General features: G+C 36.5%; 1 protein-coding gene across 2 annotated transcripts in view; it reads right to left on the bottom strand.

Annotated features, from left to right (window-relative positions):
- The window catches only part of LOC150076807 (phosphoribosyl pyrophosphate synthase-associated protein 2-like), a 93,131-nt gene that overhangs the window by 61,081 nt on the left and 11,406 nt on the right, over positions 1-20,644 (bottom strand). The window contains exons 2-3 of one of the 2 annotated variants that reach the window (XM_090386941.1): positions 6,624-6,676; positions 6,435-6,525 (exon numbers count right to left, since the gene is read on the bottom strand). In XM_090386941.1, coding sequence (XP_090243067.1) covers positions 6,435-6,525; positions 6,624-6,676 — 144 coding nt within the window. The remainder of the gene's footprint in view (positions 1-6,434; positions 6,526-6,623; positions 6,677-20,644) is intronic. The other variant, XM_090386942.1, reaches the window with a different exon arrangement.

The raw sequence follows: 20,644 nt of genomic DNA, 5'->3' as shown, positions 1-20,644 counted from the left end.
ATGGGTGCTGCTCTTCGTGGACTGATGTTATTAGTGGAGTCCCACAGGGTTTGGTGTTGGGTCCACTGTTGTTTTGTATATTTAGCAATGATATTAATGAAGGTATATCAGGTTTAATGTCAAAATTTGCAGATGATACAAAGGTTGGCAGGGTTGTTAATGACAGTAATGGCAGTGTGCTACTGCAACAGGATCTAGATAATTTGGGCAGATGGGCTAAGAAGTGACAACTGAAGTTTAACCTTGACAACTGAAGTTTAACCTTGACAAATGCAAAGTACTGCATATGGGTAGAAGTAATCCCAGAGAAACATACCAACTGTGTGGTACTACACTTAAGGTGGTAGAAAATGAAAAAGACCTGGGAGTAATTGTGCAGTCAGATATGAAGTTTTCTGAGCAATGCAGACAGGCTGCCAGGGCAAGTCATGGAGTTTTGTCAATGATATATAGGAATTTTGCTAGCAGGGAGCTTGAGCACTGTGTACAGGTCTGGAGGCCTCATTTTAGGAAGGATGTAGATTTGCTTGAACGTGCACAGAGAAGGGCAACAAGATTGGTGAGGGGAATGAAGGGATCCTCTTACCAAGAGAGGCTTAAGTTCTGCAAATTGCAGTGGCTGGAGACTAGGCACCTGCGTGGTGATATGATTGAGGTGTATAAGGCCTTGAATGGGTTGAGCACGCTGAATTCTTATGGGATCCTTCTACTTGTTCCGATTACGAACCTAAGGAGGCATAAATTCAAATTAAGAAAGGACAGATGCAGAATAGATGTGCGGAAATTTGCATTTACCCAGCGGGTGGTTAATTGCTGGAACAAACTTCCATCTGTCGTGGAAGTTGATAGGCTGAATAAATTTAAGGAGCAACTGGACAGGCATTTGGAGGGAATGGTGTGATTTTTTTTTTTTTTTTTTGGCTGATGCTACATAAGCTCATACACTTCTTTTCTTGCATCACATCCACTGCTACTACTCAATACATGAATAATAGTGTGTTGTAAGGGAAGGGGCTTAATAATTCAATAATTGCAGGGATAAGTGATTGTAGCCATAAGGCGATGTGCTGAGTAAGCTGAGGTTGGAGTTTGTTAGAGGAGAAAGCTTAAACATATGTATGAAGAAATGAAAAAGGGTTAGTATTAATGAGGATTAACTTCTAACTTAAATTTGAAGGGTAGAGTTGTAAGAAACTAAGTGTGGGCTTTCAGCACATGTATCCCTGTTTTAGGGTAAGTGGTTATTGTATATTTTATTTCGGTAATTTGTATGCAAATGTATGACTTATGTAAATATAGTAGTGTAATAAACACCTTAATGTTGTTAAAACATGCCTCGTTATTCAAGAGAAATTTGCACAGTCATTCTAGAAAATCATTGTAATATATACTGGAAGGGGAAAAACTAAAAAAAATCCTCATTACTGAATCTTCTGAGGGGGAAAAAAAATCATTGCAGTTACACATCGCAGTGGGACCTTGGAGGTGAGGAACCAGTTTTTTTTTTTTTTTGTTTGTTTGTTTTTTTTGGAAAATATTATAACTACCATATTGAGGCTCCAAAGTAAAGATATATAAAAATAATAAATTACAAAAATAATTAAAAAAGAACACCCCCATTTCCCACAGCACGCCTCCACATGGCATGGCATGGGAGTCAAGGGGCACAGCGGACCAGTTGTAATAAAGAATAACAAAGACAGAAGTACAAGTAGAGAAAAGATAAATAGAGAAGGAAAGAACAGAAATGGAAAATAAGCTCAGTACAGAGCATGAAAAAATGAAGTCCAAATATTCCGAAGCAAAACTAATAAGCCTCTGTCCTGCTCCTGACCAACTGCAGCACGTTCTGAAACGAAGGAGACAATGTGCTCTGAACAGAATGCAATGAATGCAGCACAGCCAAACAATTTGCACAAGTAGGTTTCATATTCTTATGTTAATGTCCCTGATAACAGTCCGTGCCTTGCACAGTGGGAACAAATTATTTCCTCCAAATAACAACATCCAGCAGTATGTCCATAGCAAAGACATCAGCAGCACACTGTAGTCAGATAACACCTCTTTCTATTGGGCTATACAGCAGCCTGAAAAGAAAGGTATCACTCACACCTTGCTTAGATGGTGGAAATTTGCTCTCAGCAGTGAGTAGGTGATTGTTGGAACAAACTTCCATGTTATGGAAGTGGATATTTTTTTCAAAATTTAGGGAAGATAATTTACTTATTATTATTTATCGTGGTTTATTTATTATTTTAGGAATGTATTCTTGAAAAATAATCCATTACTATGGCCACAAAAAAGTTGGGTGGGGGATTAAATTAAGAATAAGGGTATAAAAATAAGATACCTGCAGTAAGAATACTCTAGGAGAAATATGTTCCTAAAATAATTAAAATATCATTTTTGCTTACTCTATCTGCTCTAACTTGCTTTACTACCTTTCTACTCTTGCAACGGTAGCCTCTCATACAGAGGCACATGTTTCACTTTACCTATTTCAGACTGTCCTCCTAAGTTATTGTCAATATTCTAATACTATTCTCTCTAATAGCTGCTTTTAATTTAACAGCGTAACTAGCATACTGGTATTAACAGAGGCAAAGTGATGCTGTATAAGCAAGCAAGCATATACAACATCAACAAGACTAAAAAAAAAACAATATTTATTTTATTTGTCCAACCTTCCTGATAATTCGCCCAATCCTTTAAACTTTAGCTACCTACTTCCACAACTCCAGTTAGAAATCTGCCAGGGATTTTAGCCAGAAATTAGCAATTAATCTCTGGCTAAAAGCTATTTCCACACATCTGTCCTGCAATCATTCTTTTCCAATTTAAGTTTATGCCCCCTTATGTGTGCAAGCAATCCAATGCTGCAACTAGGGCTTACAATACCAGGATCCCAGTCATTTTTTTCCGGTATTGATACAAAAAATACCAGTTTTTCGGTACTAATTTTTTTTTTAAAAAATTAGTTATAATTTAATCACATAAAGGTTATAAAATCACCTTTCTGTGATTATGACGTCGTTATCTCTACTAGCAAATGTTCAATAAATCATCGATAGGACACCATGCAACATTGCAACCTGAACACAATTCTCGGACAACTTCATGTCTGACCATATCATAACTCTCAAGTCCCGTTCCTCCACTACTGACTTTAGTTCAACTCCACCAAGTGTATAAGTTATTTTGGGGTTGCTGTTCCCCAGGTGTAAGACCTTGCATTTTGCTGAATTAAAGCATAGCTGCCAATTTTCTGACCATCCCGGAAGTCTATCTAGGTCACTACTACTACTTCACTCTGAAGAAGCTTGGTGGCGATCATTAACTAGTCTACTTGTCCCACGTCCATTACATAAGTGTCCAATCTGATTTGTCCTTCTGTTCTTTGCATTTATATATGTGAAGAATTCCTTAACTGCACTCTTTGCTCTCTTCTTTATTCGTTATCCCCACTCTTTGCTCTCTCCCAGACTCAGTTTTTTTTTTTTTGGTAGTTGTTGGCACATCGGCTTCTGTGGCCATAGTGCACCTCCCAAGGTTTTGCAGTACTTTGATCCAAGCCCGAGGTGGGATTCGAACCCGCAACCTTTGGGTTGCCAGGCAGGCACTTTACCCACCTGGCTAGCCCGGTCGGCCCGACTCAGTAAAGATACTACAGTGAAAATTATACTTCGCTTAATAAAACGTCTTTCTTTTTCAGAAAATGATGAACATAATTCAACCATGGAAGACCAACATGGAACAAAACATCGTGTTCCGCAAATTTTCAAAATAAGAAATTGCCTGACTCCAATGAGATTTTAAAAAATGAACTTGAGTTGGAAATTAATGAAATGCTTTTAACTATTTTTGCTAAAAACGTTCAATTCCTAGAAAATATGGACTGAAATCGTCTATGATTATCTCAGTACAATAGTACCAGAACAGTTCCGAAAGGGCGTTTTCTGCCACTAATCAAATACTGTATGTACCAAAATTAGATCCATTTTAAATGATCATAATATTGATTGCTTATGTTTCTTAAGAGCTCACTTTATTTGGCCAGGTAGTGTGGATAACTAAACTTTGCAGTAACAATATGTATTTTTTTTTTGTTTTTAGAATAACTGTATTTTAATGATTTTTTCCAAAATATTTATTATTGCAATAACAGTTTATTTAAAACATGAATTCAAGTAATTATAGTACTTGTTTTTTTTTTCTTACTTTGTTTCACCTAATTGTCATCAAAATTTATTGAGTTTCTTTTTGGAATACCAGTATCCCGGTTTCATAAATTAAAAATACCGAAATACCGGTATTGTAAACCCTAGCTGCAACTTACAGATCCTATCTTTCTTGGTAATAGTACCCCTTGTATCCTTCTGTGCTTCCTAACTAATTTTGTTGCTCGTGTAACCATTCCAACAGATCTACTTCCTTCCTAAAATGAGGCTTACAAGCCCATATGCAGTGCTCAAGCTGCAGCCTATCCACTTACTTTGAAAACAGGATAATATGTCACTTTATCCTTCTCTATATACTTTTTCTATATCTCTCACAATTATGGTTTCCCCTATTTTTTTTTTTTTCACTATATACCAGGGTGGCCATATTTTTAAAATTGGTAAGCAGGACAACTTGAAACAAAATGTGTAGCATAGCATAGCATTTTTTAGTTCAAAAAGTAAAAGAAAATATAAAATTACAATTAAAATAAATTTTTTTTATCAATCAATCAATCAATCAATCATAGTATTTATTTGTTATATGATTGTTGTTGATATGTATTCGTCTTATATAAACTATAATATTATTTAACAGTTATTTTAAAAATAGCGAGGTAGACTACTTTTACTTTATATATTTTTCTTTAGATTTTACTTGTTTTAAAATTTCTTCTCCTTCCAAAGATTTTAAAAAGTTTTTAAATTCTGAACAGGACATGTTATAGTTTTCTTTCACCATAAGTTTGGCTTCTAAATTTTCAAATAAAAGACAGTTTCTCTCTTTCCGCCAAGCAGTTTTCATTAAGCTGAAAACTCTTTCTGATGAAGCATTTGGAATGCTTAATATGGAGCTTACAATTTCAGACAAATTATTTGTCTCCGAAAATTGAGAAAAATTGCACTCATTTTTTTTTTTTTTAATCAACACGCATTTTCTTTTCTTTGTTACTTCAAATTAATATGTTATACACGTAATTTAAAACAGCAGAGAGGGAAAACGATTTCTCAGTTCTAATTTTTATCTTGTTATTAGAATTAATTTTTAACAAATCTGTTAGATTCCAATAAGAATTAATTAATAAATTACCAGTTTTTTCCTCTCTTATTGGGACAAATTATGGTATTATCGGGAAGTGGGACTTGAAGTGACGTAAATCGGGACAATCCCAGCCATATCGCGATGGCTGGCCACCCTGATATACACTGCCCTGCTATTAATACCTGGAAACCTCTCCATTGATAGTTGGTCACATCCTACCCAAGTACCACGTATTGGACAACTATAAATATGCTCATCTTCAAGGAGACAGTAGCATGACTGTAAATGAAAGACGCCATGATCAATGGAGTTAACAAACTTCCAGCATGGAATGAAAATAGGGTGCCACATAAGCAATCAGTCTATATATGACATTTGAATGGAGTGAAGAACCCTAGGTCAATGATTGGCAATGTGATGGTTTCAGGAGAGCCTTGGAAATAATCGTCAACTCAGAATGCAAGTCGACGTTGCAGCAAACAGTGAGACAACTGGGACGCATGTCAGTACTATCGTAGTATGCTGCATGATATGGGTTACTATGTCATGAACAAGCCACTAATCACCCTGACCAATGCCAGACACCATTAACTTGATGTAAGGACACTGTTCTTGGATAACAGATCAACCAGTCTGACAATCATGTGCAGAGGATGCTCAGTGAAAGCTACTTGCTAGAATGTATTGTACAACAATGAAGTTTGGGTTTTTCATGGTTTTACAATAACAGTACCTCCAAAGGAAGGTACTGTTATTGTAAAACCATGTTTTACTTGAAACATTCCGTTTTACTTGAAACATTCCGTTTCAAGTAAAACGGAAATAATATTTCAATTTCTTGCTGTGCAAGCTTGCTTCCTTGCATCATTTTACTACTACTAATACTGAGAATCATAAACTTTCGGATTGATAAGGGAGACACTCTGTTACAACAAATTCTTAAAAGTTATATATATCATAGAAATACTGCCAATATATCTTATATTTCAGCGATGTGTTTTCTCTTATTTCTAATATCCTAATTAAACTGCAATTAATATATACTCATCTTTTTAATACAGAAACTAAATATGTATAATAATCATTTCTTAATTTAAAGAAACAACTGAATTGCATAAAATAAAAACAAAAAAGCATTAAGAAACTGTAAATCTACAAAGAATATAAATGATTACTTAGTTCCTGTCTGGAGAATATACACATCTCTCCCACGAACTGATTCTCCAATGTCCACCAAGGTTTCTGAAAAAATAATATTTAGTTCATCTATATATAAAAATATTTCAAGTAAAAGTTAATGAATTATTTTTTTAAAGAATTTTATTGCTTTTATAAAAACATTCAAATTACATTCAGAATTTTACCTCTGTTTGCAGCATAGAACACAGAAGTGTTTCCTACACGAATTCCAAGTCGACTATTAAAAAAAATAAACAAAATAATAAAAAACAGTTAGTGGCTTAAAAGCTTGTATGCACCATGAATATTTGCATTTTACAAGAATAAATTTAAAACAATCAGATTAATAAACAATTGAATTTCCTCTTGATTAAAATGCTGAAATAAGATACTTATTTTAGTGCACATGATTCTTAATAATAAGAATCATGGGCATGGTCTTATATTTCAACATTGAGTCATGGATTGTAATTAAAATGCTGCTTGCACTATAATGTTCCATGATAGCTGAGCCTACAAAATGGACCCCTCATGTTCAAAAACATGATCACATAAGCTACCCTCTGACTCACCAATATAACAAACCCCACATAAAGGCAAGTACAGGCGGGCCTCGATTAACGCGATTAATTCGTCCCGCAAAACGGAAACGCGTTAATTGAATATCATAACCAATAGGAAAAATTATAATTGGTCCTTGACCTTCTGGAATGTCCATAAAGAATTTTAAAAATACCTTTTAAATAACTTTTTAACTGTATATAATGTAAAAGATAATGAAAATAATTATGGAATTAAATGTTTATTGCATAAAACAGCGGTTCTTAAACTGTGCGCCGCGGAATATTTTAAATTTTCGAGGGAAACACAGCAATACTCGCCATCTGTCGGACACCGTGCGAACTACTAGCTCGAGGTAGTTCACAGTTTCAACATTTCTTATTAAATTGTTTGGACCTTTGGACCTAACTACTAAACGAAACTGTTGGGTATTTCTTTTGGTCTGGGTGTGCCTTGAAAAAATTACTGAGACATTAAAGGCGCTGTGAACCGAGAAACTTTGGGAACCTCTGACATAAAATACACAATGAAGAAATTACTGTTGTGGAAATATTTGAACAGTGTTGACTCTCTCTTTTCATCAATCAATTTCCGATAGCTGACAACAATCTTCTCTGGGCCCTGGCGAAATAAATATTGCAGAGAACATCAAACCTTCTGTTTGAGGTTCTATGCGATATGAAAGATTACATCTAATTCTTTACCGTTATCTCCTTCGAGGTAACATTTTCATCTGGCTCATTTAAAAATTTGAATTTTTAAATGCAAGTCTGCACTGACTTTATTAGCAAGAGACAAACACGTCTTCTTCCGATGGTTGATGGAACACACTGAGGCGGGTAGCAGGCAAACATTTTGTTTATTAACCGTACAACTCGCGGTAAGCTTAACGCGCGATTCAAATCTTTTTCAACTATCGCATAAAAAAAAAAAAGATTGCGTTAACTGAATATTGTGTTAATCGAACTCGCGTTATGCGAGGCCTAGCTGTAATATAAAAAAACCACATATGCACAATGCAATAGTGGAACAATTGATTTTACTTTTGACAACATCGATTGTAATTGCTTGCCAGGAAGCTGCACACATCCAATGTGGTAATGGTACAATACCCTGGCAAGACATGCAGAAATGCCTGAGTGTAGTACCACACACTCAAGGTAATAGAGAATGAAAAAGACCTGGGGGTAAATGTGCAGTCGGACGTGAAATTCTCTGAGCAGTGAAGACATGCTGCAAAGACAGCTCATGGGGTTTTGTCACCGATATACAGAAATTTTGCAGGGATTGAGAACGTGATTATCCCTTTGTATAACGCCATGGTTAGGCTGCATCTTGAGTATTGTATACAGGTCTGGAGGAATCACTTTAAGAAGGATGTAGATCTGCTGGAACAGGTGCAGAGAGGGACAACTAGATTGGTAAAGGGAACAAAAGGGTGGCCTTACCTAGAAAGGCTTCAGTTCTGCAAACTGCAGTTTCGAAAATGTTAAAGCATATAAAATGTTAAAGAGGCTTATGGTGAATCTATGCTTCCATATAGCACAGCATGCAGGTGGTTTAAAATGTTTAAAGATGTACTTGATTCAATCACAGAAATCAGCAGTCCTAGAGCTCCAACCACTGCTGTCAGCACAGAAACCATAAACACTGTAATAGTGAGAAGATCATCATATAACATTAAGACGACTGGCAGAAATGTTATACGTTTCTGCCAGTTGCCTTAATGTTACAGTAGGAACCATGCATAGAATTATTCTCCACAACTATTTTTATATGGCAAGTGTTTGTGAGTGCTGGGGTTCTAAGACTTGCACACCTGAGCAACAGCAAGTTCACAAGGTGATTTGTAATGGTAAGGTTCTGCAGGGTGATAACAGCAGATGAGACATGACTTTATCATTTTGACCCAGAGAGCAAGCAACAAAGCTGTTTGGAATATATGTCATTGCCAAAACACCAAGAAAAGCAAAAGCTTTAGCTTCTGCAGGAAAGGTTATGGTCATTTCTTTTTTTTTTTTTTTTTTTGACATTTAAGGAATGGCTTACCAGCATGTTGCACCACATGACTGTTAAGAGACCTCACTACAGAATTGTACTGCACACTTTGCAGGATTACATTCGTTGCAAAAGACCACAACTGTACGTAGGTGGTTAGTTACAGCATCCACCCACCAACTGTACGTAGGTGGGTGGATGCTGTAACTAACGATGCAAGAATCACATTGCTCATACTGTCATTGAGTACTTAGCATTAATGTCAAATGTGCTTCTCATCCACTCTACAGCCCTGATCTTGCACCCTGCAATTTTTTTATTTCCAAAATTAAAGCAGCTGCATGTAAAATGTTTCCGGTTGACAGAAGAAGTTGTAAACACATTAGATGCGATTCATAAATGCATGTCAAAAGATGGCATTCACCATGTTTTTGAATGGCAGAAAGGTTGGAATAAGCACATTTCTTCAAATGATGGCTACTTTGAAAAGGACCATCAAAATATTGGATGATTAATAAAGGTATGCTGTAAAAAAAAAATCATTATAAAACAGCCCTCATAACATTTAATTGAAACAGTTTAATGAAGTGTGTGAAACATAATATTCAAATGATTGAAGATTTACTCTTGGTGTATTAATATAATTTTAATTTAATTAATAAGGAATATAATTTTAATTAATTAACTGGAAATATATATAATTTTATTTATATTCTTTATTAGTAAAATTATATTCCTTTAGCCACTTTAAGACCACTATAAGCTATGAGAATGTTATTCTCTAAACACAAATACAATAGCATCATCATGCTAACATCACATTTCCTTTTTAGGAAATGTGTTATAGGCGGCATTGTTCTTTATTACATATAACAATTATGATAAAATACTTCAGATATTACTCTTCACCATAAACAGCATGGATAATCTGTTAATTTAGAGATCACCTATTATTCCTATGTACATTTATTCTACATTTCATATTCATTTAAAATTGTTATCTAAAGTAATAATTTTTAGAATAATTTTAATTATAAACAAAAGAAAATGCTTTATAATACTCAAACACTAATAATCTACACTATATGTTTTCTTTATATAAAAGTCTCAATTACAAATGGTTAAGAAATCTGGTACAGACATTTCAGAAGTGTTCATGATATCTAGCTATTTATTTGATAATATTTGCTCTTTGGACTTCTTATCTCAATCTTTAATTTTGCAGTTCAAAAGGTTTGTCATTCATACTACAGCCTAGGTTCTGCATTTTGTATTAAGACAGATCTTCCCTGTATTAATATGAAATATGACTTCTTAAATATATTATACAATAATAACTAGCAAACTTATATTAAGTATTAATTATTGTTATACATTATTCTGAAAATACTACAGCATAATCCTGTTCTACTGTTTATGTAAAATGCATATAATAAATATAATATTGGTAGTGACAAATGATGCAAGGAAGCAAGCTTAAACGGGCAACAAAAAAAAAAAAAAAAAAAAAATGCCCAGCATTTTTTTTTTTTTCCATATCCATTCCTTCTAATAGTTTGACTAATTCTTCCTAAATTTATTCAAACTACCAATTCCATAACACTAAATAGAAGTCTGTTTCAACACTCAATCACTCTTCAGCAGAAAATTTTTGGATATTTGTCCTAAAACCATCCTTTTTCAATTTATGTCCCCTTATGTATATTGTCCAAGCAAAAGTTATGATAAAATCCACATTTAATTTTATTCAACCATTTAAGGCCTTAAAACTTCAATCAGGTCTTGCAGGTGCGTAATATCCAGATGCTGCAATTAGCAGAACTAGTCTTTTTTTGTAAGAAATATCATTTTGTGTATCTAATTAACCTTGTTGCTTTTCTCTATACCCATTCTAAGAGGTACACATCCTTCCTAAGATGAGGCTTCCAGACCTGTATGTAGTACTCAAGGTGCCACCTAACCATTCATCTTTATACAACAGGACAATCACCTCCTCGTTCCTGCAAGCAAAGTTCGTATACATCATCCCTAATGCCACACTGCTGCAATATGTATAACAGCCTTTTGTGTAAAACAGTATCAAAAGCTTTGTTTAAATCTAAGTATATGGTCTCAAAATAATTATTTGCACCCAATTACTTTGTTACTACATTGAAGTAGCCAACAGACTGGTCAGGCAAGATCATCCTTTAATGAACCCATGCAGTGATTGACATAAAACTGCATTCTGTCAAGATGATCCTGCATTACTTTTTTGATCACTGGCAACATTATTTTCTCTGAAACAAAAGTAAAGCTTGCAGGTCTGTTATAGCTACTCACCTCTCCCTTTGATTCCTTTTATGAATAGGGGGAGATATCTCCAATCCACAGGAATCTTTCCTGAATCCAAGGATGCCCTCATCGTGACTTTATTTACTTTTAGCCTCAACAGTTCTCCCACTTTTCTATAAGTTATCACAATATCATTTAACTCCGAGTTATAAGGAGCTAAAACAGCTCCAAGTAACCCTAACACTAATGCTTGGGAGTACAATAAATAAATTTGGTGTTGGTTAGGTCTTCAAATGTGGAAAATGTAGGGATTTCAAAAATGTGGTGCCACTTAGATGGGGGGGGTTGCAGAATTTGAATATAAAGAGTATGTTTATGGAAAGTCCAGACAGAAGAGGAGGGGGTGAGTAGTTATGCTCTTGGTTAAGAAGCAATAGACTTAACAGTTAACACAGGTGGACAGTGTAATGAGGGGTGAAAAGGGAGTTTTTTTTTGGGTGATGCTGCATAAGTTTGCTTTTTTGCATCATATGCTCTACTAATGCTAAGTTCATATACTTGTGGTATGGCCATCCTTAAATACTTCTTCAGCATGAATGTAGATGTAAAATATTTACTCAATTTGTAAGCAACCAGAACAGGATTAGCAATAGCTATGCCATTCATCTAATGGACCAATGTGGTTTATTCCTTTCCTTCTGGTGTTAACATAAGCAGAGAACACTTTTTTACTTTTCTTTGAATCCCTAGCCAAAAGACTTTCCATAATTTGCCACAGCCTGTATGTAATAATTCCATTTACAGACTAGTTTATATTTACTGTGTTTGTGTCCCTGATAGTTTATAACCATAAATTATTATCATATAAATTTATTTTTTGTCTGTCATTAGTCTCATTAGTTCATCTGTTTAGACCTTGAACAGTATAGTATCTCTCAACTGATATAAAAAGCTTGTTAGTTTCTACAATTAATTCCTTTACTGCGTCCCATTCAAAATTTGCAATTTATAACATAACTAGTTGGTTCTACTGAAAAGAATTTAAAAATTGTCTAAGACCATTGCAATTACCTTTCTTTACTCTTGGCACTGGTTGCATCTTTAAATACCACATCAATACATGGTGATCACTGCCACCTAGTGGTTCTTTATCTGCCAATTCTTAATGCATGAGAATTGCTCATAATAAAATCAAGAATATTGCTTTTCCTTGTCGCCTCTCTAACATATGCTCTTTGTTAAGAAGCACAATAAAACCGTTTTGGATTTGGTCTTGCTACTGTGCAAGTAACCAATCCACAAGTTTCAGTCAATACCTGGAAAATCCCCCTAACAGACAATCTGATATACTGGCCCATTCTTCGTTGTATACATCACAGTCATTTGGTCCATAACATTCCCTACCTTTCATTTTTGCTTTTCCAGTGCTTATTTCACACCAAGTTGACTCAACATTACACTGTCCACCTATGTCAACTGTTATGTCTATGTGCTTCTTAACCAAGAGCATAACTACACACCCCTCCTCTTCTGTCTGTCCTTTCCATAAACATACTCTCCATATTCAAATTCTGCAACCCCCCATCTAAGTGGCACCACATTTTTGAAATCCCTACATTTTCCACATTTGAAGACCTAACCAACACCTCAAATTTATTTACTATACTCCCAAGCATTAGTGTTAGGGTTACTAGGAGCTGTTTTAGCTCCTAGTAACACTAACACATTCCATGTAATTGCCTGTCCCTCCTGTTTATGCTACTAGTAACTCTAACATTGTAGTTGCTTGTCCCATGAGGATCCACCAGAAGACTTGGTAATTCCCCACACCTTGTTTTCCTGGCTGTTATGTGTTTCAACAGTAGTTCAAGAATCAATTTCACCACTGCCTACAACTGCTGTTAAACTATCAGCCTGCATATCATTCTCCCCTCCCCCAACATGCAAGTCCTATCTGGCAAGTTACCTCACCTCGACGGGGCATACCATTATTAAATATACCACAAAAGACAGAACCTCCCATGCAGCAGTAACAACATAATTCTGGATTTGAACAATACTATCCAAAAAGAGAAGAAAAGAATCAGATGTGAACTGATCTCCATCTGGCAGACTGCCTGGGCCACCAACCCACTGGGTAGAACCACCCATAATTACATGCCTACAGTACAGGAACACTCTAAACATCTTAACAAATGGTTCAATACCAAGTCTATTTTCGACTTTCCTACTAACTGGACACAGAAGCATGAACGCCAAACTCCACACATTGGGGCTAGCACAAACCCCTGACTGCATCTGTGGAATGCGGGAGACAGCATACCACATCCTTTTACCCATCCAATCTGCCAGGACCTGCGAATTCCTCTTCAAATTCTCAGGAAGTATATGCACAGGAACAGGCACCACCGCTCTTACAAACAAAAGAAAACTTTGTAGCTTTCAATGATTTCGCAGAATGTGTTTTCAAGCGACAATGCCTGATGGTGAACACGAACATGACATGCCTGCAGGCTCCACCTATATCTTAGCCGAACTCAAAACAGAATGAACCCACAGATAGATGTGTGGAATGAACCCACTCCCCAATTCACAAAGGGGTTTAAAATAATTATAGACCTATTAGTTTAACTTTTGTTCCGGAGAAAATAATGGAGTGAAAGAAGTGATGCAGGATCACCTAGACAAGACTGCGGTAATAGTTCAGACACGGCATGGGTTTGTTAAGGGGAAGTCTTGTCTGACCAATTTGATTGGATACTACGATATGTTCACAAAGGAACTGGATGCAAAAAATAATTTTGATATCATATACTTGGATTTCAGGAAAGCTTTTGATACTGTTGCACATGGAAGACTGCTGTACAAATTGGAGCGATATGGCATTAAGGGCAAGTTGCTGCAATGGATAAAGGATGGTTGAATAGGAGATGGCAGAGAGTGGTAATAAATGGACACTGCTCTACATAGACTAATGCTATTAGTGGAGTCCCCCAGGGTGTGGTGCTGGGCCCATTGTTGTTTTGTATTTATTTATTAATGATATCGATGAAGGTATATCAGGCTTACTGTTCAAGTTTGCAGATGATACAAAGGTTGGCAGGGTTGTTAATGATAGTAAAGACAGTATGCTACTGCAATAGTATCTAAAAAAGTTAGGTAGATGGGCTGAGAAGTAGCAACTAAAGTTTAATATTGACAAATGCAAAGTACTGCATATGGATAGCAGTAACCCAAGAGAAACGTACCAACTGTGTGGTACTATTCAGTGAGATGAGACCTGGGGGTAATTGTATAGTCGGTTCTTGTTATTTGGTTTTTAGGAGCATTAGCAACTAAGGCCATATTGCTCCGGAGATATGCTGTGGTCATTCCCTGACCTTTCCGCATCCTCCATATTTGGTGGTGACGGGCTCGAACCCCGGTCTAATCAAGAAGCGTGTGCTATGCATTGCTGCTCCTTCCCAGCTGGCTATGGAGGCGCCTTTGTGTAGTCGGATATGAAGTTTTCTGAGTAGTGCAGATGGACTGCCAGAGCAGGTCATGGAGTTTTTCAATAATATACAAACCTTTGATTTAACGGACCCTGATATAACGGATTTCGGATTTAATGGACCGGACAAATAATAATACAGTAATATTAATCGTGACATATTATTTTTTTTAGGTTATATAAAACTTCAGTGTTATTATTAATTAAAAATTATTATTAATAATTACCCATTTCCAGTGTTTTTTTGATAATTACCTACTTTTATTTTTATAATCAAATTCACGAAATTGTAGTCATAAAATTGAAAATTGTTTTTTATTCTCTCTGAAAACGTGTTCAAATACTTGTTTTCCCAGATTACAGATAAGAGCAAGCAGTGACTTGCAAGCTGAACGTGACTCAGGACACTAAACTGCAGGTGTACCGACTCGTTTTATTTTGGTTTCAGTCTATCTTAAGCTATTGGGCAGTCAGGTTGTATATAGTGTTTCTGTGATTTCTGAATTGTGACTTTATTTATTAAATAATTTTGCAATCCTTACAATTTAAAATGGCATCAAGTGATAGAGGAGTTAAAAAGAAAGCATGTGAACTTAAATGTGGCACAGAAATTAGAGCCAATTGAGAAATTAGAACAAGGCGTCTCAGTAGCATGTGTTTGTAGTGAAATTTACAGCGTAAAAAAGACAAACTGTTTCTGGTACCCATAAATTAAAGACCAAATCGCAACATAATTTTATATTGTACAGTACTGTATATTGTATTAAAGCTTTTTTTTACATTAAGAACAATAAAAAATGCCCCCCCCCCCCAGGTTACATTCGATTTAAGACTTTTGGCATTAACAGACACCCCTTCTCCCCTATTAGTCAATTAAATCGAGGGTTTACTGTGTAGGAATTTTGCTAGGAAAGACAAGGAGGTGATTATACCTTGTATAAGGCAATAGTCAGGCCACACCTTGAGTACTGCGTACAGGTCTGGAGGCCTAATTTTAGGAAGGATGTAGAGTTGCTAGAACGAGTACACAGAAGGGCAACAAGACTGGTGAGAGGAACAAGCGGTTCTCTTACCAGGAGAGGCTTAAATTCTCTAAGTTTCAGCATCTGGAGACTAGGCACCTGCGAGGTGATCTGATTGAGGTGTACATGGCCTTGAATGGTTTGAGCAGGCTCAATGCTGGTGGAATACTTCCACTTGCTGAGATTAAGAACGTGGGGGGGGCATAGATTCAAATTGAGGAAAGACAGTTGTAGAATAGATGTGTGGAAGTTTGCCTTTAGCCAGCGGATAGTTGATTGCTGGAGCAGACTTCTATCTGTTGTTGTGGAAGTTGATAGCTTAAATAAATTTAAGGCTGAACTAGACAAACATTTGGAGTGACCGGATGGGTAAAATGGGAAGGGTTTTTTTTTTTTTTTTGGCTGATGCTCTATAAGCTTGCTTTCTTGCATCATATGCCTCAACTAATGCTAATGCTAAGATCATGACTACTGACTGTATGATGGGATGGGATTACATAAGCTGAGTGGAAATCAGGCCTCAGTCTAGTAGGCTCCCTACCAGAAAGCCACTTGCTAACTCATTCAGGGTAGGATTTGACCCCTCCGTGGACTCACCATGAATGAAGTGGACATGCTAACCCTTTTTTGGATTGGGAGCAACCTTCTCAAACCTTTTTTCTGGCTTTCACAACTTCTCTCTTCCTGTTCCAGGGGATAGCTCTTACTTTCATTCCCTCTCTGACTCAACTCTTTCCCCACCCAAACCTCTCCCATAGTAGAAACAGGCATACCTCCAGGTTCGTCGTACTTATCCTTAATATCTTCATAAATACTTCCTGCTTTTTGTTTAGATCATTAGACTCAGGGCCACTCACTTCTGAATCTGATTTTCCATCCATATTATTAACAGCTGTTCTATCTGCGATATAACATCTGAACACTGTTGATCTTAAGTGTGTTGATCCTTTTGCATGTTCTTTTACACGCGCACTGTCCTTTAAAAGAGTATTCATTGTTGAAGCAGCGAGAACTAATTCCCTTGCAATATATGAAAAACTTTTTCCTGCTTTGTACTTCTAATTAATCATTTTCATCTTCATTTCTAAATCAATTTTGTTTCATTTCCTGGCACTACCACCATTTGCACTTATAAATTTGTTTTTTTTATGATTGAAGATTTCAGTGAAGGGGAACACATTTCGCAATAGGGTAAAAACCCACACGTTATCGGTATTATCGCAAATGCAATAAGATCGAGTTTACTATCCATTTATAACAGATTTCGCTAACAGAAAAGCCCAATAAACTGGAAAGCACAAATTGTTTTTATTGTTTTATGGTTGTGATCTCCAGAAACGTGCTTTAGAAAAATATCACAAAGGCGTTCAAAACTGATTCTTAATAAATTTAAATTTTCTGTTTATACTCCGAGAAGACCAAATGGTCAGGAGTTCACAAGGTAGACAGAATACAAGAAACAGCACAGTATTCAGCAGTCACGGGCTCGAACCCCGGTAACTCAAGGCTCGTGCACTTATGCACCTGCGTGCCTGACCACTAGGCTACGGAGGCTTAGTGGTCATAATAGTATAGGCCTAAGTGGATGTCAGATGAACTGATGAGCAAGAATAAAAATGCATGGGATGCATAGAAATTATCAAGCAACACAGAAGCCTATGTTAAACATAAACTAGTCTAATCAACAAAGGAAGTCGGGCAAGCAAAGGCAGATTACGAGAAATCATTGGCGAAGGATTCAAAGAAAAACAACAAACGCTTCTTGACTTATGAAAACACTAAAAGGAAGAGGATAAATCAAATTGGTCCACTGATATCGATAGTTAAACCATCGATGATGCTCACAAACTGAATGATTATTTTGCAACTACATTCACACATCACAAATTCTTTAGTGAAGGGGATGCCAGAACTTTATCAAACTCTAACAGAAACTAAATGATTAATAACTGAGAGGAAAGTGGAAGAGAAATTGTTCAAGTTAAATATAAGAAAGGCATCTGGGGTGGATGGGATCTATCCAATTATATTAAGAGAGGACAGCAAAGAAAGTGAGCATACACTTAGCCATAATATGAAAGCATCTTTGGATTCAGAGGAGGCCCCCGACAACTGGAGACGTGCAAATGTATTCCCAATTCACAAAGGGGAATCAAAGGGTGACATGAGTAATTACAGACTTGTTAATTTAACCTGTTCCAGAAAAAAGAAGTAATGCAGAGACATCTATTCAAGGCTGCAATCATACTTTGGACACAGCATGGGTTTGTTATGGGGAAATCTTGTCTGACCAATTTGAGTGGATACTACAATGTGGTTACAAAGGAACTAGATGCAAAAAAAAAAAAAAATTGATATCATATAATTGGATTTCAGGAAAGCTTTTCATACTGTTGAAAATAAACAAAATGCTGTACAAATTGAAGCAGTGTGGCATTAAGAGAAAGCTGCTGCTTTTAATAAAGATGGTTGAGTAGAAGTGTTAATCAATGGACACTGCTCTTCATGAATTAATATTATTAGTGGAGTCCCCAGAGTTTGATGTTGGTTAGATTGTTGTTTCCTATATTTATCAATGGTTTTGATGAATGCATATTAGGTATAATGTGCAAGTTTGCAGATGTTACAAAAGTTGGTAGAGTAGTTAATGACAGTAATGATAGTATGCTCCTGCAAGAGGATCTAGAAAAGTTGGGAAAATGGGCTGAGAAATGGCAATTGAAGTTTAACATTCATAAATGCAAAGTACTGCATATGGGCAGCAGTAACCGCAGGGTAATAAATTAACTGTGTACAACCCTCAGATTATTGGTAAATGAAAAAGACCTGAGGGTAATTGTGCAGTCAGATATGAAGTGCAGACAAGATGCAAGAGTAGCCCATGAGGTTTTTGTCAATGACATTCAGAAACTTTGTTAGCAGGGATAAGGAGGTGATTATCCCATCGTATAAGGAAATAATCAGGTCACATCATCAGTACTGCATACAGGCCTGGAGGCCTCATTTTAGGAAGGATATAGAGCTGTTGCAATGAGCCCACAAGGGCAACGTGATTGGTGAGGGTAACAAAGAGGTACTCTTACCAAGAAAGACTTCAGTTCTGCAAATTGCAGTGTCTGGAGACTAGGCAACTGCAAGGTGATCTGATTGAGGTGTTTAAGGCTTTCAATGAATTGAGCAAGCTCAATGCTAATGGAATTCTTCCTCTTGCTCAGAATACACACGAGGGGCACAATTCCAAACTGAGGAAGGACGGTAGCCGGATAGATGATAGACGTTTGCCTTTAGCCAGCAGGTGGTTGATTGCTGGAACAACTTCTATCTATTGTTGTGGAAGTTGATATGTTAAAGAAATTCAAGAAATAACTAAACAAACTATTGGTGGGAATGAATAGGGAAATAGGTGTTGTGTTTTTTTTTTTTTTTTTTTTTTTGTTTATGCTGTATAAGCTTGCTTTTTTTTTGCATCATTTGCCACTACTAATGCTAATTACACTCATCATAGTCATTTCATCTATAAGTTATTCTCACTTTCATGATTGTCTTCCCAGTTTTATGTCCACGAAGTTGACTGAACATTACCCTGCAGCTTGTGTCAACTGGGTGTCCTGTTTTAGAATCTATGTGCTACTTAGCATAGCCCTCACTTTTCCTGATTATTATTAAGTAGTCACCATAATAACTGATGACTCTCATCAACCAGTGCAATACCACCACTTTGCTCATTGGAGGCTTGAAGTGGTGGAATCCATGTTTAGTCTCCAGAGCTAAGTTCCAGTCAACCCTTCCCCATATCTTCCATTGCAGTATGATTGATGTCTTTTGAGGTTCTGATGAACACCATGGTGAGATCCAAACTTCCGTACATTTCAAAGGTACAGCTCTAAAACGGTGTTTGCAGGCCAGCCACTAGTTAGTTAGTACACCGGACCGAACCCATTGGTAACTAGGAGGTTTTCGGATCAGCTAGCGCTAGATCTTGCTACCTCTACACTGCCAGATATTGACTGTATGCCCCGATACACACTGAGTAGTGTGTATGGGGAGACATTGTCAAGGCCACATTATGTCAAGGATCTGAGTATATTCCTGCCATGTGTACACCATATCCAAAAATATCATTACTTCATACAGCATGTCCCCCTTCACTTTTTCTTACTATTGAATACACAATGAATTGTCAAACTAATAGAGCAAACTTATCTGCAAAAAGATCTAAACCTCTCAAACACTTCCTAGTTCATTTCACAAATATATGTGGTCTCAGTTCTAATCTCAATGATGTCCATTTCCACTTAGAGACTGCCAAACCCCATGTACTTTTTCTGACAGAATCCCAGTTATCTATTGATTCAACCACTGCTCATCTCAGTTGCCCAAATTATTCACTGTATGATTCCTTTCGCCTAAAAGTTGGTACTTATGCATATGTCCATTTCGATATTCCCTGTCAGAGACTTGTAATTTGGATTCTTCTCTTTTCGATCTTCTCTGTCTTAAAATCACTCTACCTTATTCTATCAAATTCATCTGTTGTCTCTACCGTTCTCCCAACTCCACTAATCACTTGGAACTCTTTGACTTCCTCTCTTTGCAACTTGACTTTCTCCAGTCCAACTTTCCTAACAGTGAGGTAATTTTCCTTGGTGATTTTAACATTCACAACTCCAGCTGGCTTCCATTTTCTAGTCACACAGACCGAGCTGGTCGAGATGCTGGTGCTTTTGCAATTACTAACAACCTCTCACAGACTGTTCATTTACCTACCAGAATACCGGACAATTCTAACCATACAGCCAACACCCTTGATCTTTTTCTCACAAACAACCCTACTATGTACACAGTCAAAGTGAATGGT

Source organism: Mastigoproctus giganteus, chromosome 12 (assembly GCF_048544385.1).
Source record: "Mastigoproctus giganteus isolate SK-2022 chromosome 12, ASM4854438v1, whole genome shotgun sequence".
Taxonomy (NCBI): Eukaryota; Metazoa; Arthropoda; class Arachnida; order Uropygi; family Thelyphonidae; genus Mastigoproctus; species Mastigoproctus giganteus.
This window is presented reverse-complemented; position numbering and strand designations above follow the sequence as displayed.